The 24,386-nt window shown below is 33.3% G+C and overlaps 1 protein-coding gene and 2 pseudogenes across 1 annotated transcript; all 3 read right to left on the bottom strand.

Moving 5' to 3' along the window:
- Positions 1-2,819: 2,819 nt before the first annotated feature.
- Positions 2,820-6,444, bottom strand: LOC120213397 (annotated as a pseudogene).
- A 2,789-nt stretch (positions 6,445-9,233) lies between these two features.
- On the bottom strand, positions 9,234-12,777 carry LOC120213385 (probable nucleolar protein 5-1). The gene is given in 10 exon segments (XM_039211554.1): positions 9,234-9,538; positions 9,540-9,764; positions 9,852-9,983; positions 10,073-10,570; positions 10,742-10,942; positions 11,455-11,619; positions 11,711-11,890; positions 11,981-12,022; positions 12,369-12,473; positions 12,748-12,777. Coding segments are annotated over 9 exon segments (1,665 nt in total). The 5' UTR covers positions 12,447-12,473; positions 12,748-12,777; the 3' UTR covers positions 9,234-9,394.
- Positions 12,778-14,542: 1,765 nt separating this feature from the next.
- LOC120213375 lies at positions 14,543-22,458 on the bottom strand (annotated as a pseudogene).
- Between the last annotated feature and the right edge of the window lie 1,928 nt (positions 22,459-24,386).

Here is a 24,386-nt window from a genome sequence, read left to right as displayed (position 1 = left end):
TTCAAAGGGAATTCAAGCAATAGTGGGATGAGTTTGAGTTTAAGGTCTAACTAGGTCAAATAAATGTTATATTTTTAAAGTATATATCCATCACTGAATCAAATGCTCAAATGTAAAATAAGATTCCAATGTTAGGCCATGGCATATTTCAAAAATCTTATATAATGTAAGTATTTTTTATTGATGATTTAATTATGTACTACGTAATTTTTTTTAATTTCGTATTTTTAAAATTTTTAATAGAACTTTTTAAAAATTATCCCATGACATAAAATCATACGTTGATTTTTTATTCCTTTATTTTTTTCGCTTAAAAGTCGAAAACATTGGGTGTGTTTATTTGAATGATGCTTATATGTAAAGCACTAAGTCAAGAATATTCATATGTGAATTTGAAAGTTACAAGGACCACCATGAGTGTGGATATGAAAGAGTATGATTTTTGAAATATTTCAATCTTATAATTTCAAGGTTTTGTTTAATAATAATGAGTTGGAAATTAACAAATTGAAGTTTAACCGTTACATTAATAAGTTTTACTGTTTATTATTATATTTATTAGTTTTATGTAGTCGTTTAAAGTTCCTTTTTTCTATTTTTTATTATTTAGGAGGGTGATGTCGTTGATTTTTATTAAAACGACTGTGTTTATATTTTATCTTAATTATTGTTGTATTCTCTTCTATTTTCTCTTTTTTTTCAATTTTATGTTATTTTTCTTAATAAATCTTTCTATTTTCCAATAAAAATGACAATTTTCTATTCTTGCATCACATCTTTTTAGGGTTTGATACGATGTCATCACTCTAATTAATGTAATTATCTTGTTGATTTATTCCATTAATTCTCTTATATTAATATGTGCTCGTAATCATCTCAGTTAAGTCTCGTTTAAATTAGGATAGGACCGGTTATATTTATTTTTATATTAGCATTCATTTTGTTTATCTTTTCCTATGATATTAGTGATTGTTCGTATCTTATACCACATTATTTTGTGTTTTTTTGTACAAAAAAGTTTAGGTCAAGGGTGACTCTCATTAACAGTCATAGTGGTAGAATTCGAACTTGACCTTATATCACTAATACTAACACTATTGGCACAACATTATTTTGTGTTGTTTCGTTGGATGTTTTAGCCATTTTCGTATATCGTCTTGTTTTCATTCTTTGGTGATTAGTTTGTACTCCTCGATAATTTCAAAAGAACATGAGTTTTCTAGGTGATTAGTCTATTTTAATTATTTTTTAGATTATAATTTTGTTGTATATATTTATTTATTCAGTAAAATTAATTGTTTTTATGTGAAAATAGTTCAATCTTATTAATGAATATTTTTGCATCAATTTAATGGTAGCAAATAACAAGATTGAAAGATCAAACCTTTGAGAACAATTTCAGTCATTTTGATTTCAAACAACATAACTTCCACTGAAAATGCAAAGAAACAGCATATAAATAAAGATGGCAAAGTTTAAACCCCAAAAGAAAGACTTTGGATACAATGGAGGTAGAAAGCATGTAATCATGGCGGAGGAGGTCCAAATCCAGGTGGTCCAGGTGGACCCATCGGACCTCCAAAACAGTCCCGAAGACAGAATATTCACACTGCAAAACAAATACCAGTTAAACAACTTAACAACATTAACAATTTTCAATTTGAGTTCGAGTACTAAATCCTGGTTAAACTTACAAAGCACCAATGACGTCGCAAAAACCACCGAAAAATCCTGGTCCGGGGGGAGGAGGGCCGCCCCATCCCGACGGCCCTCCTGGTACACCTGGTCCCATTTTCTCAGCTTGTGAGCAATGGAGGGAACCAAAAACAAGAAAGCTTGAAACTTGTATAACAAATAAAGGGTAAGATGCAAAATATTGATGGAAACTAGTTTTATAATAGGAAGTTACCTTAACAAAGGACCCATCTACCATCACACATGTAGATGTGCCATGTTTGAACCTTAATTCTCCAACTGCTATTCTTCTTAAACCTACCATTCTCAAAACCTTCTTCATAGTCCCACATTGAGGGGATTTGAACTGTTTTGCCACAATTTTAGGTGACCATGGAGTAAATAGGTTACATATAATTAATATCATCGATCCAACAACTGTATAATTTTGTCCATTTTTATTGCTAAACCAAACCTACAATAATTTAACACAGATGGAGTAACAAGTAGCTAACTTTAATCCAAAACTACTGCTTCAATCTTGTGCAATGTGAAACTATTTACCTGGTTGCCTCGAATGAAGAGCTCATGGTCGCGGCAGTCACTGAGAGCTGAAGCGCAGGAGTCATTATCGAAAATACCATCACATTGCTTACTGGATCAAAGAAGAAACAATCATAATCGTCATTCAAAGTATCTGACAGTTTTCTGTCTAGTGCCTCAGCGATGTCCAAACAGCTTGAACTCGCCGAGTACAGCCAACACCAACAGGCATTCTTTCACTAGCCGAGTACAGCAAACACCGATAGGCATTCTTTCAAGGAGTACGGCGAGTTGGCGAACGCCAACAGACATTCTTTAAGGAGTGAGGCAACTCGATGAGAGGACTAGTCCACTGATGGTGACAGTATAGTTCACTGATTTGAATGAACAAGACAACCTGTGGAGAACATGTTTTATGGGATAAAACAAACAGACTGCAATACATAGAATATTTTGGCAACAATAAAGGTTCAATAACATAAATACCAGCTAAAGAACAAAGGGTTTCAGGGAAAAAATATACATAACAGTGGTCAATTATACTCAAGGTTTCAACAAATTAGAGAGATTCTTGGGGGTAAAAAGAATGAAAAAGTAAAGGAAAAATTGTTTTCAACCCTTGAATACACATTTTAAACAAAACACATGCTTCTACGACAAAAAACAAACAACCTATTAAATATACTTGCATTAAGCAGCAGTTAAGACTCCATGAAAACAATGTCAGCAAAATGAATTCCTCTGCTCTCATAAATCTTTCTTTATGTATGCGGTACGAGCTTAAAGGATGCTTTTCTTCCCTTTAACAAGGGAGTCGCCACTTTTGTCCTTTTGGGATCCCGTAAGAGGCTTAGATGGTCCGTGTGAATCACCTGCACCATGCTTCTTTCGCCTTGGAGCACCCATGCTGGTGGAGTCTACCAATGGACCGGACCAAGTTTGGATCGGCTCTTTTGAATAAGTGAAAGATGTGGAGCTGAAGGGGACATCGGGAGGAACAAACGATGGATCAATGTGCTGTGATGCTCCTAAAGGAAAGCCGAGCGTGCCATCCTGGTGCGGTGGGGGAAACTTTTCGCTTTTGCTCTTTGCATTCGCATGGTTTATTAGGCGTCTTCTCTGTTTCACAAGAAGAAAAACATTAGTTAAAATATTAGAACTAAAAACAGGTGTCGGATGCCACTCAAAGCTAAGCCTACAAAATAATAGTTGTTGACAAACTGAATTATAACATACATCAAGATTAGACTGAAGCTCAGCATTGGCTTCGGGAGCAGGAACCGCCCTTGCACGATCACGTGTCCGAGTCTTTCTCGCGCCATCACCCTGGGCTTTACTAGCTGCTCTGAGTCTGCACAAGTATACCAGAAACAGAAAGGGTTCATAGAAAATAATAGTTGAAATATACTAGATAGTTACATGACAATGCTTTCAAATGCAAATTTACAGTGCAGTCAAACTCAAATGGAGCCAATAACGAACACGGATGAAATACTAAAATTTTAAGCCATCGCATATTTGCAGTAGCTCTGACATCGAACAATTCAAATATTATATTGCACACGGTTAAAAACACTAGAGTATCGACCTTTCTAGAAAAATTCAAAGTTCCTCGAGAAGAATCATTTAACAAATTCCAGAATTAAGTAAAATAATTCCAGAGAAACCTGAATCCATGTATCTGTGCATGCAAACCACATCAGTTAGTTTATTCGACTCTTTCTATCTCTGTAAACTACAAACAAGTAGATGGGAAAGGAGTTCCGGACAAAGCATGTGCTTAAGGGTTGATATTGTTCTTATGATGCATAGAAGTGGATATACCATCTCCTTTGGTCATCAAAATCCAATGATTAAAGTGTATATATCGGAAAAGCAAAAGAACTGACCTCCGAGCTTCATCATCTCGTCGTTTTGCATCCATCTCTTTGCACGGTGGATATTTTGGGAGGCTCGAAGGTTCACAAGCAAAAGGCTCTGTCGTAAAGAACTGCATACGAGTGATAAAATGGTGAAAAAAAGACACTTCTAGAAAAAGAAATCCTTAGATATAAAAAGTCAAAAGATGCCAAGAGAAGGTAGAACCAGAAAGTGTTCACTGAAATCAAACTCACTTCACTTCCCAATGCAGCAGTGGCAGTCAAACGTTCCGCTGGATCAATTGCAAGTAAAGTGTCAATGAGGGGCAGCGATGATGCTGGAAAATCTTTAAATGTCTCTTCTATGCGTCTTTTATATGGCTCTCGGGCTAAATAAGGTTGCATTTGGCAACTTTGATTTTTTCCAGTATTCATCTGATGGTGAACCACATAACTTGTATATTTTATGCAGTTGCTCTACCTACTCAATCATAAAACGAAACACGAAGTTAGCAATTACATGTGGTGGAACAACCACATAGAATCACCTATTAATGTTCAACATGTGGTGAACAAAAGGTACATGATAAAGTTTCAAGATCTGATACTGCGATTTCTTGGTTGCAACAGAGTGGCAATTTAAAAAAAAATAAACTTAAATCAACAAGCAACGATACAAAAATATCCTCCTATATTCTTGCACAGCCATATGGGAAATAATGCAAAGCATGATAAACTGAACATACAGAGCAAAATCTACCTCTGTTCGACCAGGCATAATGGGCTTCCCAGCCAAGAGCTCCGCTAAAATGCATCCTGCACTCCAAAGGTCCACGCCAACACCATAATCTGTAGCACCAAGAAGAAGCTCAGGGGCTCGATACCACAGTGTTACCACCCGACTAGTCATTGGATGCTTGCGGTTTGGGTCAAAAAATGTAGCCAACCCAAAATCAGCAATCATAAGAACTCCTCCATCATCAATAAGAAGATTCGACCCCTTAATATCTCGATGAAGCACTCCACGGTTGTGACAGTGCTCAAGGCCAGAGAGTAGTTGATTCATGTAGCATTTAACCTATAACATACATTTTAACCATACTTCTAGGGTCACTACCTAACCATACATATAAACCATGGATATGGATTTTACAGTAATTTAAATCAAAAGCCAAGTTGGAGCTAACCTGCGGCTCAGAGAACTTTACTATTGGGCTTGCCGCAAGCCCAGCCAAATCATGCTCCATGTACTGAAATACCAAATACAAACTGCAAGACATCCTTGAAGTAACTAAACCTTCTAATTTTACAACATTGGGATGATCCAACCTCCGCAATATGAGAATCTCTCGAGCCATGAATTTCACGCTCTCGGGTTCAAGATTATCAAAACGAACCTTCTTTAGTGCAACAATTTTACCTGTTACCATATCTTTAGCTTTGTACACGTTGCTGTATGTTCCTGAGCCAATCTACCATCAGTAAGGAACGGTAAGTATCTGAATCCAAAATACAAACTCCAAAAGCATCGACAAATAAAGAAAAGGAACTATAATTAAACTGCACTCAAGATGATCTAAGGCAATTGCTTCTATCTAAAGACAAAACCATCCATCCATATGACATACATTAATAAACAAAGAACACAACTACAACAAGATATATTCACTATCATATAAAAACAAACTACATTGTACGACATCATCACGAAATAATAAGGATAAATAACACAAATATTGAACGAAAAGAAAAACCAGCCACCTTATCAATCTTCTCGAAGGTGTCAGCCTTCCGTGGAATCCATCCATTAAGTGCCTCCCCGCAGGCATCCGACAGCCACGAAGGCCATCCAGCTGCCACCTGCTCTCCTCGTGAATGCTTGGGTAGGTTACTCAACCTAGGGTTTGCCTTTGACCTTCTTCTTTCCCCCTTTTGTTTCCTTTCCCCATCAGATTTTTCTTCCTTTGGGGCACCATCATTTTCGACCCCTACAACACCGTCATTGGTCTTCGAAACCGTGACTTGTACTACTTTCCTATTGGATTCAGAGCAACCACTCCTACTGGCTCTAGACTCTGAAACAATCCCAGAAGATACTTCTCTTCCAAAAACACACCCCATTTCTTAAATCTAGGCCTCATTTCCCAACATGTTAAAATCTGGGTCTTGCTCAAAATGGACAACAAATCGAAAAACTATTAACTATCCACGAATCAAGCAGCTTCAGGAAGTGTGATCAAGCTGCTAAATCTGCACACCAAAAAGCAAAAAAAAAAGTTGACTATTATTTGAAATCATAAACAAACCCAAGTAAACTAACAATCTAAACTCTAACATAAGCTAAGAATTCACTCTACAAAAAGAATCATAAAACCCTACCCTTTTCACTTCTAGATTTGGGAAGTTCAAGATTCAGCAAGAAATCAAAAACAGAATGAACAAAAAGATCTTGCGGGTGAGTAAAAGAGGGAAATTTGAAAGGTTCCAAGAAGAAAGCTTGGGAAGTCAAATGGAAAATGATCCGAAAGTAGAACAAAGAAAAAGAAAAAAATTATTAAAAAAAAGTGTGTTTGGATGGAGTTTGGTTAGTGAGTTGGGTTATTGTTTTTAAAGAGAATGAAAAAAAAAAATTTGATACTTACTTTGGTTGAATCTGAAAGAAGAAACAGAGATTTACTAATGGCTTCAATGTTTTCATTGGTAAAATGGTTTTTGGCCTCTTTTGTTGCCTGTTGGTGTTCTGGACACTTTCCCCTTTTTATTTTATTTTTTATATATGAAAAAAAGAAAATGAGAGTAAGATATAATTACTGTCATTATGTATTAAGGGTGCGTTTGGTTCACGGAATGTAAGATTATCAGTGAAAATAAAGATTATCAGGGAATATGATTACTGGGAATGTTATATTTTGTGTTTAATTGGTTTAGCAGAAATGTAAGATTATCGTGTTTGGTTAAAGGAATAAAAGATTATTGGAATATATATTTGACCAAATTGTCCTTATTATATATTTGTATAATATTACAAATTGTAAAATATTTATATATTTTCTTTAAAAAATTAAATTCATAATATTTATATAATTTTTTTTTACAAAATTAAAAATATAAAAAAAGTTTAATGAAATGGTAAAAAAAAAATTAACCCCTGAACTTCATATAAAATTTTAATTATTGACTTTTTTTTGTAAATCTAAAATAATTTAAGGATAAATTTGTAATTTAACCTTCGTAGAATTTTTATTATTCAATGACAGAAGAATGATATTTTGGAAAAAAAATAAAAAATTTAAGGGCATTTTAATCCAAAACGTAAATATTATAATACCTAAGGGAATGGAGGTAATGACATTCCCGGTAATATACCCCAAAAATCTACTATTGGTAATAAAACATTACCGGGAATGAGATTCCCGGCCAACCAAACATAGGAATGTGGGATTCACATCCCATGAGAATCCACAATCCTTAAACCAAACACCCCCTAAAGCTAAAGGCATGATCTATCAGATAATTCTTCGATTTTTTTAATTTTTTATTTAAAATATACATATTTTCTGCACTAACATAAAATAAGAAAATTGTTGTTATTTCTTAAGTTTTAGATTTGAGCATCAAAAATATTAAGGATAAACATATAATTTCATGTTAAGGGGTGGATTTAAACTTATAAAATTTTACGAGCGAATTTGAACTTATAAAATTTTAGAAGACAAAAATATATTTTCTATACGAGGCCGACCACCCCGCCCTCCCCGCATAGGTTCATCCATGTGAACGTTCAATGTCAACATATGTTGTCTTGTACTTATTAGATTAATCAAACAAAAATATACATATTTTTAAATTCATATAATTGAATTTAAATGTAGTCGAGCCATTTTTAAAATAAAAAACAATTATATATTTTTGTCCCAAGTGTGTAAACATATAAAACATAATAATTTAGGAATAAAAAATAATAATATTTACTTGTCTTAGGTGTGTGTATATATAAAGGATAATTATTTTTAAAATAATATTTATTTTTCCTATCATGTTTATATAAAATAATTATTTACGAATGAAAATATTTAATGTTAAAAAAGTTATGAACTTTGGATTTCATAAATAAAATCGAATTATTATTTAATAGTAGAAAAAAATAATTCTACAAACTATGTATATATTCTCTGCTGAATAAATGAAATGGTGAAATTTTGATATATTTAAAAATAATTGCAATAATAACTATTTATATATTATTATTTTTATATAGTAGTAAATTCAAAACATTAATTTTATTTATAAAATTAAAAAAAAAATCGATTTTAATATGTCAAGTAATTATCAGATATATAAATATTAATTTGTGATACTCTCGATAAAAATATAATATCACAAACGATTTTAAAAATGATGATTTGCTTTTTTTAAAAAAGAATGATGAATTGTTTTGAGCTAATTTACTTTTATTTTTTTGAAAAAAAATAAATACATTTTTCGTAATTTTAAAACCATTTATAAAAGTTTTTTTTTTTGCATGATGTTGCATTAAATAATAAATCATTTATATATTAAAAGAAGGGTTGGATTCAAGTCAAAACAGTAATTACACTTTTTACTTTATTTTCCTTGTCTACTAAAGAAGATAATACAAAGCTAAAGAGTACTTAGTCAATCAAATTTCTCTCTTTTTCTTTTAATTATTTTTGCTTTTTTCCCCAAAGAAATTTATGAAGGAATATATATATACATAATATTAATATTAGGAAAGTCTGAATTTTGAATAAAATGGAGTGTTGGACAAGAAAGGGGGGGGGGATAGGTAAAGGAAGATGAAATGCTTAGCATCATCCATTTCATTAGCTTCTAAGTTTAGTTTAAACATTCATCTTCCAGATATTCTCCCTGAAAAGGAAATACCAACTAATGATAATTAGTTGGTAATTAGAAGGAAAAGTACAACTAAATTCAACTAATGAAGCACTGATTTAAATAACAATCTACTATGGAAATAGTGACCATTATGTGGCAGTAACAATACCGTCCAACACAGTTATTAAATAACCGTAATAGCATCTGTTATGTCCACAATTACGATAAATGCAACCAAAAAAGCAACTGCAATCACAATTTAAATCCATGGCTCAAAGAGTAACTGGTGAAGATGTGGCATAAAAAAAGTTCCCATGTTTCCTTGCAATCACAAAATAAGGTTTGCACTTCCATATAAATAACAACTAAAAAAGTAACACATTTTACAAGCACAACTGCCTACCTAAAGCCCTCTATTTCCCAAAACTTGTTTGGCAGTCAATCACCAGTCTTTCTTTTCCTTAATCCTCACTTTTCTTCTTCTTCTTCTTCTTCTCTTTCTTGGTCTGCACTTCGGGTTCTTCTCGTTCAGCATGCTTTCTCTTCTTTTTCCTCTCTCCTACTTCGACATTCTCATCATCATCCTCAGCTTCACGTTTCTTTTTTCTTCTTTTCCTTTAAATTTGGTGCAGCAGGTTCTTCACTTTCGGGTTCATTTCCACTTGCCTCCTGATCAGCTTTCTTCTTTTTCTTCTTCTCTTTGCCGGAAGGTACCTCTGCCAGATAAGGTTCGGTATCGACCTTTTTCTTCTTCTTCGGTACAGTGTCTTGTTCAAGAGCATCGGAGTTTGTTAGTTGCCCAATAAGGGAATCTGCTGCAGGATTGTAGGTCTGTATAGTGAGAAAAAGAGCATCAGTAACCATTTAAAGGACTAAACACACTAAATATAACAAATAATGAAATCAGATTGCACAAACCTTAGCAGGAGTTATTAATCCAGCTCCCTTCTTCCTGTCCTTATCATAGACTTCTATCTTTGGCTTGCCTTTAGCAGACCCGGCAGAACGTGCCAATTCTTTTCCCTCAAGTGTCCTTAATCTTGCTTCAAGCTACAATGTATAGTAAGAAAAAAAACCTTACATTTATTTTTTTTCAAAGGTGTGACGGGATAAATAAGCCAAACACGTTTATGGTTTACCTTGGCTCGGTTCTCAAGTCCCATAGAGTTATCTTGGTCATCTCCAAGAGCATCGCATCGAATTGCCAATGCAGCCTTTGCAGCAAGTGACCTGGAAATCTTTCCCTTGTGCTTTGGTGCTGCCTGGCCAACCAAGGATGCATGGTAGATCAGCCCATATTTCGGAGTTGAATGTTTCGTCTTAAGTGCTCTGAAGAGAGCCTTTTCAGCACCAAGAATCTGAACAGTACTTCCAGGCTGTTTTGCAAGATTCAACAAACTGCCACCGTGAGCGATGAGGCGAGCACCAACAAGTTCACCGACAAGAGCGGTCAAGTTTGGTGCAACGGTGTTCATCCTGCTCTTCAAGTAATCATAGAGCTGGGCTCTGTATTCAGAAAGATTTAGAACCTGATCACATAGTTCTTTGATATTAATAAGATCAAGGTCATTAATTTCAGTTCCCATGGATATAACTGCTGCCTCCTTCACTTCAGTCTCAACCTCTTCCGGTAATATCTATGAAAATTCAAGCGAGGAGAATCTTTAAAAATGAAGAAAAAAGTTTACTTCAAGTACTTTTACATACGATAGTTTGCAAGACAATGATAAGCTTCATATTGACATATTGGAACACTTGGTAATAAAGCTCGGGCATTAGCTTTATGAATTGAATATTGAGAGTCTTACCTCTGAGAAGTCAAGCTTTGCGGCATTAGCACGGTCACCCATTAGCTTAACCGCCTTTGCATAAAGGATATTATCTTGTACAATCTTAGTTAGCTCTGGAAAATGCCAACCATACCATTCACGAACCCTCATTGCATACGTGTTGAGCTCTTTATCAAGATCATCAAGCAAACCGATGGCTTGGACAATCATTGTATCAACCTAAAACAATACAGGGATAGTATACCATCATGATAGTCCCAAAGAACTACAGCTCTTAACAGTATGAAAGTTCTTTAGAGCAGACAGATATCAGATAGCTCACAAATTCCACCTTATATCGGGACACCACCTACTCGTGTCAACGCTTCTCCCAAAGTCCAAATTAGAGAGACGGAACTGGTTTAGTAGAGATTAGCTTTTTTAAAGAAAAGCGAACGGAAATTCTGTTTTGGCATCGAAGGACTAGCTCTATGAAAATGATCAACTCATTTATGATTTTAATGCTTTCATTCAGTGATCAACAGGTCATTAATGTCAAATCAAACAAATGCAATGATTTACAAGACTGTAAACTGAAATTCTATCTCATTAAAGTAATCCCGTCCGAAATTCTTAAACCAGCTTATTTATATATTTTACCATCGGAATTGTTTAAAATAAACCCTTCCGTTCAAAAGGAAATAGATAAGGCTCAATCAAGTTCACAAGAAGTTATCATAACATTTAAGTACCTTATCAGCACTGAACTTCAGCTTGTATCTTGAGAGGCTATGAGACAAACCGAGACTCATCGGAGCCAAGTCTTGAGCACCTAAACCCGATATGAGTTCCGACAACTGAGTTCTCACACCTCTAAGCAACTCCATAACAGCATTATTGTGAACACAATCAATTTTCTGCAGACAAGTACTTCCACTAAATAAGATATCAACTGAATGGAAAAGCGGAATATCACCATAGAATCCATATATGAAGAGAATAACAGACCAGTTTTTCCTTAATTGCATTTCCAAGCTTTGAATCAGCCACTCCCAACGTTTCACCGTCACAATGAGCACGCAAGAATTTGCGCAGACCTTTACTAGGTGTGCTTTCAAGTATTTTTGTCGCTGCTTCCAAAGCTTCTGCTGTGTTTTCGAACTTGGAAAAGGCTTGCAATGAGACAACCTAATAACATTGTTTAAATATCGGTCAGCTCATAGTTAAAGAAGATCCAAAATAAAAACGTGCTCAAAATTCGTAAAAAAAAATGATAACCTTTCTTGCTGAATCTGCAGCCAAGAATTCCTTTGACAAGTCCTACAACAAAACCACAAACTTCAGTATAAACTCCAAATCAAGAAGTTCCATAAAAAACACAAAAAACCAGTAATTATCCAATCAAGGCACTCTACCACATTTCATAACTACGTTATATATATAAGATCCACATATACAATTTAAGTTAGGGAGAAAATAAACTAATGAGATTATATTTTGTTCTTTTAGTGAATGTCTTCTCATTTACCATTGAGAATCTCATACGCCTATTTCCACTCATCTATCGATACTAAAAACATGTAAAACTAAAATATTTTATTGTGTAAGTGGATCCTATATATATATATCAATTTCCTCCTATCTCAAGATGTAGAGAACAAAATACCTCAACTTTATTTAGCTTTCCTTCATCCAATACTTTGAAAAGGGCAAAGCCCGCAGGAGTCTCGAACAACACAAGCATTTCTCAATATTCCTCCAAAAAAGACCTAAAAACATAATCATCACAATAAGCTTAATTAACAACATGATCAAACTTCAAACCCAATAAGCTTAAAAGTACCCAAACATTATAAAGAAACAATATTTGCTAAAAAGAATCAAAATTTAGGCGTTTATAAAGGATCCCATTAGTGTTGATGTTACAGTAAACAAAACCCACCACCAAAAAATAAATATAGCAAAGCAAAATCAAAGGAACATGCTAATGAACAGTGAGGGAAATGGAAGCTGTTAAAGAAAACCCTAAATTCCTTTTACCCAACTCTTTTTCTGGACTGCTGCGTTATGGAGGAGTCTGAAGGAAGGGTTTAGGGTTTTATGCCACCGCTTATATTGCTTACTAGATGTTACGACTTTTTGCAATAGGGTTTTTCCTTTAAAAAAACTTTTTGGTACATTAACCTATAGGTCCTTCTTAATTTTAAAATTTGACAAAATGACCTTCATAGAAAAGTAATTTAATTGATATAATTCTGAAAGTGAATAACTAAAAAGAATTGATATTTATATTAATATTTTTATTAATTTGATATGATTTTGATTGATATAACATAAATTTAGAATATGTATTACTGTTTATGGATGAGATCCTCTTGAATAATTCACATAAATGAACAATTATGATGTCATAAATTTCTTAAATGCAAGCGATCCGCTTGATGGTATAAAATAATAATTCAAATTTCATTTTAATCTTTTTATCATGTTTAATTTTAAATTTTATCTTTATATTTGAATTAAAATAATTTTTTTGTCACTAACTATCCCAAATAGTTAACCCATTACTTATTTCAATTAAATTATTGATATATTCTTTTTCTTAAAAACCCACCTTCTAACATATCATGATGACATGAATATTGTATTCAAAATTATGTTTTTATGAAGAAGAAAAATGTTAATATTTTGATCAAAATAGTATGTACCAACTATTTAGATAATAAAGTTATAAAAATAGAAAGATTAAAATAAGTCAGATTAATTGAAAGATTTTTTAAATAATATTTATGGATAAAATAAATTAAGTTAAAAAAATCATCTCATAATGAACCTTTATAGTATTTGATATTAATCAATTAATAGGTCCGATATTGATAATTATATTAGGAACAAATTAGGACTAATTTTTAACTTTGAAAATAGTACAAGAATCAAAATTATAATTCGATTGAAATAATTATCGTTGAAAATAAATATTTAGTAAATAAATCTAATTTTTGAAGGAAAAAACATGTTTGATAAACTAAAACTCAGTTTAATTTGGTAATTGTGGATTTAGATAGTGATTTTGGATACAACACAAATTTACTGCAACTTTAACTTATGATTTAATCGGCAATCTACTAACCCAACACATATGATTGTGGGTAAAGTTGGTCCGATTATAAAACACTGCGTCCCAAACTATTAAAAGTTATGAAATAATTCATCGACTATAGGATATTATTTCGTTGAGTCCGAATTATTAACAATTATAAAATGATCATTCGACTATTCATATATTATAAACTTGTCATTTTTTCGTAAAAAAATTAACAGTTTAAGATGTCTATTAACTTGTTGACTAGAATATGATAATATCTTATCTTATAACCTCAAACTGTTATACAATTAAAACAATTCTAGAATCATATTTTATTAAATCTCAATCAACAAATTAATGTCTAACTCTAACAACTACCAATTATTTTTAACAAAAAAGAACAAATTTATAACATACGAATACTCAAGTGACAATTTTGTTAACTTTTAATAGTTGACTAAGAGTCGATAAAACAAAACCCTATAATTAAATGACTATTTGTGTATTTTATCCTATAATTATTGAACGCGTCCATTCAATCTTTTTGAAAAATTAAAAAGAAAAAAATCAATTCATTGCACTCCCCGTTTGTAATGAGAAAGGGCATGGGCTCTAAGTTGAACCACTTCAATCGATCGGTCCAGGGTTAATAAGATGAAGAACAATATTCAACTTCATAACAATAGTTTCTATGACCATATGTGTAATGTACCCCCATGATTCAAATATACAGTGCTTCCCACATCATATACCCTTCTTTTTTCTCATAAAATACCTGGTTTTTTTCCGGTCGATCGTCCCCCGGAGTTATAGACTGTTCTGCCACTTGCATGTCCGTCCTATGGCTTTCTGATGTACGGCAAAATCATGCACGTCTAACATTACCCACAACGGTCTTGAGAAAGACTAAAGAACGCCCCGGATCAAAAACCAATCATCATCTTTCCATATATACAAGGATATCGCAGACACTTCTGCTCATGATAGGCACCCTCAGAAGACTATGAATCCCAACACTTCGCAGAAGCTCGAGATTTTCATCGGAAAGAGAAACTGTATCTGCATTTATCGTAAGAAATAATACTCCCCAGCGAATGAACTTTACAAATGCACCATTCTTTTAAAAGAAATACATAGAATTTAAATCAAGAATAAGTTGTCACTCACCTGGTCCAGAAGTCGAAATAATCACCTTCTTTGAATCACTCTATAATTAAGTACCAAGTCCTCGGGTTTCTTCCATACGTAAGCCCGCACAGTAGCTAAGCTCATATCCGGAGATAATACCTGCAACATATAGCAGCAAATCAAATGACTGACTGGTCATATAGTATGATTGAACCGGAGCTAAACCACCGTCTAAAACCGCATAGTAAGATTCTTTAGTATATAACTGACTAGAATATAATGAATGAACTTGAACTGAACACCTTAGTCTAAAACTACTTGCCTGATTATTGCATAAAATCTCAATAGAAGGCCGATGTTTTTGCCAAGGCTTCGGTCCAGACTGCGATTGTCCTCCGAGCCCATCAGTACTTACACTATCAATCGGTTTGTCAAGCACCAGCTTTTCTATGACATAATTAACAACCTAGACAACCAGAACAAGAGAATGAATTATTATACCAGAAACCCAATAAAACATTTATATACAAAAACAACCTATAACCACCAGTTCTACATTAAAATCAAGTTGGTGACTAAAAAATTTTACTACATAAATCATCTTCCAATACACCATCTCATACCAAAATTTGAAACCAAAATGAAGAGAAATTAGACAACTCAAAAAGGCATCTTGCTCTAATATTAGTAGCATCACGCTCTAAAAAGTTTATTCAAAAGATTATTTTATCCTAAATTTGTTCCTATTTTGTATTTGCAACAACTAAGTCAAAGGATCTACCAACGTACTTGTATCCTAAAATACAACATTGCTCTTTTTGCCCCTCAAGCGTCCGTGCAACAAAATATGAAATAGATGATAGACTATTAATCCGAGAGTTATAAATTTTTATGCTAACAACATATCCTACTCTATACTAACGCATGACATGAAAAAGAAGTATCCTTTTGAAATTACTATACTACCAAAACATACCTTATGCATTCTCAATATTCGAGGTGCACTTAACTTTCCTTGTTTCAATATCTGAACAGCTGATCCTTCATATGGATGAAGATAGAAGCTGCACCTGCAAAAATAAAAAATAGAATTTGATCACAAGAGATGGAGAAGAGGTTTTATGATGATGGCAAAAGGAACAATAAAACAAAAGGCATGGCAGATTACTGTACTTGAATGGCTATTCAATTAAGTTCCTAACACACTTATTTCCTAAAGTTAATTAAGCAAAGTTTAATGAGGTCAAAGAAGTTACTTGGTGTTTTCTCGTGGTGGTAACCGATTATTTAATACGCAATCCAAAACCCACAAAGGAAAGTCCTTCTCGTCCTCAGTTGCATCCAATTCAGTAATTTTCATTCTCCAAGGACCTCCTTGGGAACCCTCGGTAATAATTGAGGGAGGGGAAACAGTAGAGAACGCAAAAGGAGGATAGACCATGGAGTCATTTTCAGCATTTCCATCTACCTCAATCCTTGAATGAGCAGCACTTCGTGCTGGCATATCTTTTCCTGACAAAATGTCTCCATTAGCAGAAGCCTGGGAGCCGTGACTTTGCTTTCTTTTGGACAGCCAATGAGCCAACAGACCTTTCAGGACTTCACGAGCTAGATTAACCTGCCAAAGACAAGCCAACAACAGATGCACAAAGATATGTCACAGATATCAGCTTCTTAAGTTTGACACAATAAATATATATATTTACATATATTACCTTATCATCCTCGGGCCTTCCACTTATGTTCAAATCTGCAGAATACATCTCTGCAGTAAAGCATTGAGGTGTCTCTAAATGAACAGACAAGCTTCCAAGTCGGGTATCCACAGTGAACCATGCAGGAATGCTTACCTAGAGTGGTTTTAAGCAAAGATCCAAAGTAAATTCCATAAAGAAGATATATTATAATCAGCAAGCATATATCAAATAAATAGTTACTGCACCATCTCAAACAGCTCTTCCTTTTTCCCGTCAAATGAAACCTGGACATCAAATATAAGAATGCATAAATATGTACAGCAAAGACATAACCATGAACACACAAGTGTCTATTGTTAAACTGTACATAGAAAGCAAAGTGCAGACCAATTCTATCAAGGAGGAGAAAAAGAGAAAGTGGTGAGAGATTCTCATTCACCTGTCCATAGTCCTCAATCACAACACCCCTGGTTATCTCCCAGCGCTTTACTGAACCAGCAGCATCCTGTTAAAGAAGCATAAATATCATAAATGTTCAAAAAGAAATTTCCCAGGACAACCTTTGGAACGTAAACCAACAAATAGAAGAATTACCACTTTTACCTTTGTCAATACATGCCTTCTATTATTTAAAATTTCATGCTGAACAATTGCTGGAGTTCCAGGAATGGTAAAGTTTGGTTCTTTATAGACAGGGGCCTTAGAATAACCAACAGCATCAGCACGTCAGTGAAGGGAAGGGCATACAAGATAAATGTTAAACAGACTTCAGACACAGCCAAACTTCAAATAGATATCCATAACAAAGCATGTCATTCCTTATAAAAGAAATTCTAATATTTGTTCCTTTTTCTTAGGTTCGGATGAGCAAGTAACGAAAGGGAAGAAAACCATTAACAACCTGAAGAGCAGCACCAAATTCACCACAGTTCAAGCATATAAAGAAAAGAACTGCCACACAGTGCAGATTTTATGTATTAATAATACTTCCCGCAAACTAATAAAGCGGAAGCGAGGATTAACGAGACAAATTCTCATGATAAAAAGGTGCATTTCTGTAAGCAAAAAAATACAAACATGAATATATATACACACACACGCAAGCGCACTCACACATGATACTTACTGGGGTAGACCCTTCTAACGAAACTCTTGTCCTAGAATAAGACAAGTTTCCAGCCAAGAATGAACCACCTCTTTGGAATACATTCTGAGGATTTTGTCCTTCGGCAGGCCACCTAGAAACCGAAGAATCTGTAGTTGCAACCCATATACTATCATCATGTAATGCCAACTGCAAAATTGGTTGTTCCTTTGTGCAAAGCAAAAGACTCTCTCTTGTTGTCAAGTCTGTCAAATATAACTGATGTATGCACAAAAGTAAACACAAGTTGAGAGTTAAAAACTAAAAATTAGAAGTAACCGAAAAGGACGTTAAGAATTGTCAAAATTACATACATTGCGAAAAATATAGACTTTAGTTGATGTCAGAATCATTCAGAAGGCTATTCGTGCTAGAATAGAAATTATCAAGACTTGACATTAAGTTACATTGAATTAAAGTTGAAGAGTCTTATTCTCTTTTACCGTCATTTTAATATGCCAAACGAATCATGGTTGTTTCAAAACCTACTGGAATTTGAAGAATATTACACTAGAAATCATGTTTACCAAGTTTGTTGTTTGTTATTAGGTTTCTATTTGTTGGTCATGGGTTGCTCAAGTCAGCTTAGGAAGTTTCCTACCCTTGGATCCCATGACCTTTGGGAATATTATTACTAGAACTCGACGAATGAGCATGACCTTTCGCAAGTACTAGACAACAGCTTTATCAAATCCTAAGTAACTGTTGAGCAAATCGTTGTATAATATTAATAGGTGTGAAGCCTAAATCACCTATTCTTCTTCCTTAATCTCTAATTTCCGGCTTTGGCTTCAACTTCAAATAAAGTTTGAATACTTCCAACATACCTCAATCCCACCCGCACAAATTCATCATCGAATTAAATCAGTAACCCTCACTTTACTATTCACAAGTACTGGTAAAGTAGCAGCGCAGCACAGGATTGCTCTCAAAACTCTTTATTCAATAAATTCATGTTCAATAATTTCCATTTTCCAATACTTTATTGTCCTTGATCAGCATAAAATATCTTGTTCGATTTTACATCAAAACATTGCAAAACTGATAAATAAGCTGGTTAAAATGGTTTGGTATGAATATGTACTTACAGAAAGATCTCTACCACCACTATAGACATGACTAAATGTTGGGGTGCTTGCAAGTGCCCAAACAGAATCTGTGTGCACAGCATATGAATGCACACAACGTTGCTGACCGAGATCCCATAGCCTGCAAAATAAAAATAAGAGCATTTAAAAGAAAGATGTAAGATTCTTTAAGGTTGAAAGTGGCTTCTGGTAATACAACAGAAAAATGTATGCACAGATCATATACCTGATCATAGAATCAGAGGACCCTGACAAACAATATCTGAAATAAAATATCTGTCAAAAACTTCACTCACAAAATAATCACAGTGAAAAATAAAATCAAAGAACAAAATCCAATAGCAGTCAATCAAGGGAAGAACCCATCAGCAATCAACCAACCTATATATCTCATTGCCAAAGTTGCATTCAGTGGTTGCAAGAGAGAAGAATCAGGTTAAAAATATGCATGTTATAATGGTTATTAAAGCTGCATGACAAAACAATAATGCCTACACCTAACATCAAGCTAATATTATTTTTCACTAAGATCTAAAGATTATCAAGTAGAACTCATTGTACTAACCTGCCAGAAGAATCCAGAAGCAAAGCCCTAATGTTATCTGTGTGCCCTCTTAGTTTCATATTCTTCGAACCAGTTCTTGGATCCCAAACTCGCACAACCTATATGAAAATGAGGCAGGAAACAAAAATAGCTACTGAAAATTTGTTAAATAAATCAAATGACCAACAGAGGTAAAGATAAGGTCATCTTTAGCAAAAAGTCTTTGGGAGGAGAAAAATGTCTTTATCATAAAAATTTAATCAAGAAGCAAAAACTACCTTCTCAGTTCCACCAGAGACAAGAAGGATCCACTATCATTCATTGCCAATGCGTAGACCGACTCTTTATGGCCTTTGGAAGCAATAGGGACATATCCATGACACTGAGATGTGTGTGTTCGAATGCTGTTACTTGAGGTAATTGTTCGCAAATTTGACACTTGTAATGAATTTATCGAACCATTGATACCATTGGAACAATCACTGTCCATCACATCACTGGACTTAGATACTGGGGTAACTGCAGCTTCAATATCCCACACAAAAACCTCACCACCAAGACCCCCAGAGGCAGCTATATTGGCCTAAAATGTACAACAACAGAAAAGAATCAAAAAGTGAATTCCATAGTTAGCAACACCATAAGTTAAAGTACAATTACGCTGCCAAACTAAACATGAAAGCTAAACTGAAATATTGCACTGCATGACCTTTAATGCATTCAGCAAATAAAATCAACTAATTATTCTGACCGGAATTACATTTTTTTCAGCAGCAGCTAGACATGTAACATAGTCAGAGTGTTGACGAAATGTCCTGGTGCAAGTTCCATCAGAAAAGCAATTCCATGTCTGGTGTTTATCAACGAGAGAGAAAATGTCAATACTTAACTGACATGGTCAATACAACACTGATAACACATTAATTAAAAACAAACCTTCAATGTTGTGTCTGACGAGCAGGAAACAAGTGTACTGTCACCAGCAATAACAGTATCATTTACCTGCAAAACAAGGAAATAACCTTGTTCTCAATCATAACTTACAAGGTTACAGATATATCACATATTATATATGTAACATATTTCAATGGTGAGTTCCACAAACTGGACCCAAAAAAGCAGATAAAGGGCTCTAAACATTCAAATTGAAAATTGATTTAATTGAATCGTAAAGTACAATACTTGCTCTAGATTTTGCTTCTGGTAAGCTGATTGCTTGGTTGGTTAATAAGCAACAATTCATATTTGATATCACATCAAGGATATGTCATTCTATTGGACCAAATTAGAAAATAAATTAAAAGTCTGCCCCCTCCGAACCAGAGATTAGTAATAAAAAAATATAGACTAAAGTATGAAGGTCAGGCTAATTAGCTAATAGTAGATTATCATGAACAGCAAGAAGGTACCCAATCAATATGAGACTCAAATGTAGCAGAGCAAGTGGCAGTGTTTTCACCGAGTGCCCATTTCTTAAGTGTGCCATCGCGGCTTCCAGTGAAAAGATAGTCAGACCCATCAGAGGCAGATGACTTTAGCACAGCCAAACAGTTTATGCCAGCACAATGCTGCAAAACAACAGAGAAACATCAATGCCTAATGCCTATACCTAAAATTAAATTATAGAAGTCTCAACTACAGTTCAAGATCATGACAATTTTTATAGTATAAAGAAAAGGATTAGCAGCATAATCAAATTTGATTGCAAACATAGTCCTAAATTAATGATGAATGTGGGGATAATAGAATGAATTAACACAAGACATCATTTCCATTTTAGTTCAGTATACCAAAACTCCTAAAGGATAAAAAGCATTCAACAATGAAATTAGCACAACATTACCTTGGAGAAGGAAATTAAGAAGTTCAACCAAAGTAGATTTCAGATGTGCCAAGTTTATCAACTTTGCAAATATATAATAAGCAATCTCACTGAACCTAATTAATATATATATAGCATGGTATTACAAATCTACACAAGGATACAAATGCAAATATGTTCAAATGGTTATTCTGTGAATCAGTCATCAACTAGAACGCTCCCACATAAGAAAACAAATAAAACCAAATACAAGCTTCTATTATATTTTAACTAAAATATGATTGCATAAAAGGATAAGTAAAAGCATATAAATCAAAGATGCAGAAACACTAATAATCTAGAATGTAGCATTAGAATGAAAAACACAGATAAACTAGATTCCTAATAACATCTGAACATGAAAATTACACGAGATTGACAAAGACATGTTAAGGAAGATGACTCATAAACTTGAAAGAGGAAAAATGAAGTGGGAAAGCAATGAAAGAATTAAAGAAGAAATAACAACAAAATCAACAACATAAACCACATCACCTTTGTGTCAGGAGTGTCATTCAACACATATGTCAGCCTCTTCTCTTTACGTGGGCGGTTAGAATTGTTATTGTTCCCCGCACTGCCCACTCGGTGCATTGCAGTAACCCCTACATAACCAGTCGAGTGAAAATTGATAACTTTACTACCCCTATCTCTCATTGCTTCTATACACTTTAATACCACCACACTATTAAAAATAACCTACATTCTGCAACTAAATATCACTTAAGGAAAGGATAAAACAACTGATATGCACCAAAGCCAAAACAGATCAAACCAATCTATCTTGAACAGATAATCAGTATTTTAAAAATATATAATAGAAATCCTTACACATGATTCTACAGAAACAAATACATTCATAACCCAAAACTCTAAATTAAATCCAATTTCCAACTCAAATTGACATTTTAAAAATGACTACAACCGCATCCATTGCAATTTCCAACATTATAAAACTAGACAATCAATAACAAAAACAATAAAAAGATCGATGCAAATTTCAAAACATTTGCCGCAAAAAAATATACCATCTATCCAAAATTTCGCAAAATAAAAAACTGAATAAATCAAAACAAATTATCGATGAGAACGAAATGGGGAGAGAGTTTGGACTTACCGGGACAATCTTCCAAGAAGAAATCGGACAGCTATAGGAATGAATTGTTGAAAAGGGCGATGAAATCAAACTCTATAAATTAATATTAATGTATTAGTTTATTTTTTATTTTTTTTCCTTCGCTATTGAAAGAGGGAAGAAAATGAAGAGATTTAAATAATTGGGAAAGAATGGTCACTAATTAAACCAGCAAATAAAAAAGGGTAAACCACGCATTTAGTACCTAAATTATCTATTTTGATATGTTTTGTTACTTTAACTTTTAATTTTTTTCAAAATCATATCTAACGATTAATTTTCATTTCATTTTAATATCTCGTCGTTAAAAACTTAACGCATTTAGTACTCAAACTATTAGTTTTAATATGATTTAGTACCTAAATTTTTAATTTTCAAAACTTAACAATAAATTTTGAATGATGTACTAAAATAAAACAAAAACTAAAGTTTTTAATGGCATAATACTAAAATGAAATAAAAACTAAATTTTAGATATGATTTAAAAAAATTGAAAGTTTAGATGCTAAAATAGACAAAAATAGATAGTTTAAGTACAAAAAGTATAATTTACTCAATAAAAACTCTCTCTCAAGTAAATACTGAACAGGAAAGTGAAAACGGTAAAGTCAAGACCAGAGGAAAGAGGATGGATGATAAAGCCTTATCAGCCTTATTAAAAAAAACTACGTACACGACGTCGTTTAAATTGAAAGTGTGAATATATATTTACTTAATAAAAACTCTCTCTCAATAAATACTAAATAGGAAAGTGAAAACAAAAAAGTCAAGACCAGAGGAAACGCCGTTTAAATTGAAAGTGTGAATATATGTAACTTGAGGAAATAAATTTATTTATCATTTAATTAATAAGTACTATATTTTATAAATTATTATTTTTTACAAGATACAAAAGTCTAGTTTTATTAAAAGTTAAAAATTATTTAAATTATAATGAAAATTTACAACAACAATCGTATTAAAACATATAATAATAACATTTTCTATAATCATTAATACAAGAAACAAGACACTTATGTTGAACCTATTTCGATATAACAAACTTAAGGGTAAAATATTTTTTGGACTAAATTGAATTTATTCAAAGTTTTCAAAAACAATTCAAAAGTCCATTAAACTTGAATTTGAACACAAAACAATTTTCTAGGGAAGAAGTATCGATATTGTTCTTACAGTATCGATACCTCATGAACAGTATCGATATTGTTCTTATAGTATCAATATCCAAAGTAAAGGAAGTATCGAGACTATCATGGTAGTATCAATATTGCCTTATGTTTTAAATGTGTTCAGATTCCAGATTACGAAATTGGTATCGATACTCAAAGGAGTATCGATACTACTATATAGTAGTATGGATATTGTAAACCCTAGTATCGATACTCCTCGCCCAACAATCGAAAAATAGCTAGTTTTTTATTAGTGCAGTATCGATATTCCAAGTCGAGTACCGATACTCCCTGGTCTGGACAGTTTTATTTTGTAGGAAATTTAATTCCTAATGGTTCCAAAACATCCCAACGGCTAGAAACGACTACAGACTCATTCCAACATATAAAGACAAGTTGATGACACTTGATGAAGGTTACAACACCTATCAAAACAATCCACATCAAGAGAAAATCTCTTTCAATCTTGTTTTTCCTTTTCTCTTGTACATAGAGTGTTTTGTGAGCTTAGTTTGTAAACACATGTCTTTTAGAAGTTTTCTTGTTTATATTTTTTTATCATTTTGTAAAAAGGGTTTTGGTTCTATCTTAGCCATTGAAAAGATAGAGAATTTGTAAAGTTTACTCTTGAGCCTAGAAATAGAAAGAACAAATTAGTGAATTTGTTAGAAATCCTTATTGAGGAGCTAAGGTAGTGAATGTAGACTTCATTGAGGAAGTTGAACCACTATAAATCATTGTGCAAATTTTCTTATCATTTCTCCTTAATTCCCAAAATTTTTAATTAAGTCAATTCACCCTTATTGGCCATTTTTTCGGTTGATCTTATAGAG

This window comes from Hibiscus syriacus, unplaced genomic scaffold (assembly GCF_006381635.1).
Source record: "Hibiscus syriacus cultivar Baekdansim isolate YM2019G1 unplaced genomic scaffold, ASM638163v2 tig00000738_pilon, whole genome shotgun sequence".
In the NCBI taxonomy this organism is placed as follows: Eukaryota; Viridiplantae; Streptophyta; class Magnoliopsida; order Malvales; family Malvaceae; genus Hibiscus; species Hibiscus syriacus.
The sequence above is the reverse complement of the archived record's forward strand: the minus strand, read 5'-3'. Positions and strand labels throughout refer to the sequence as shown.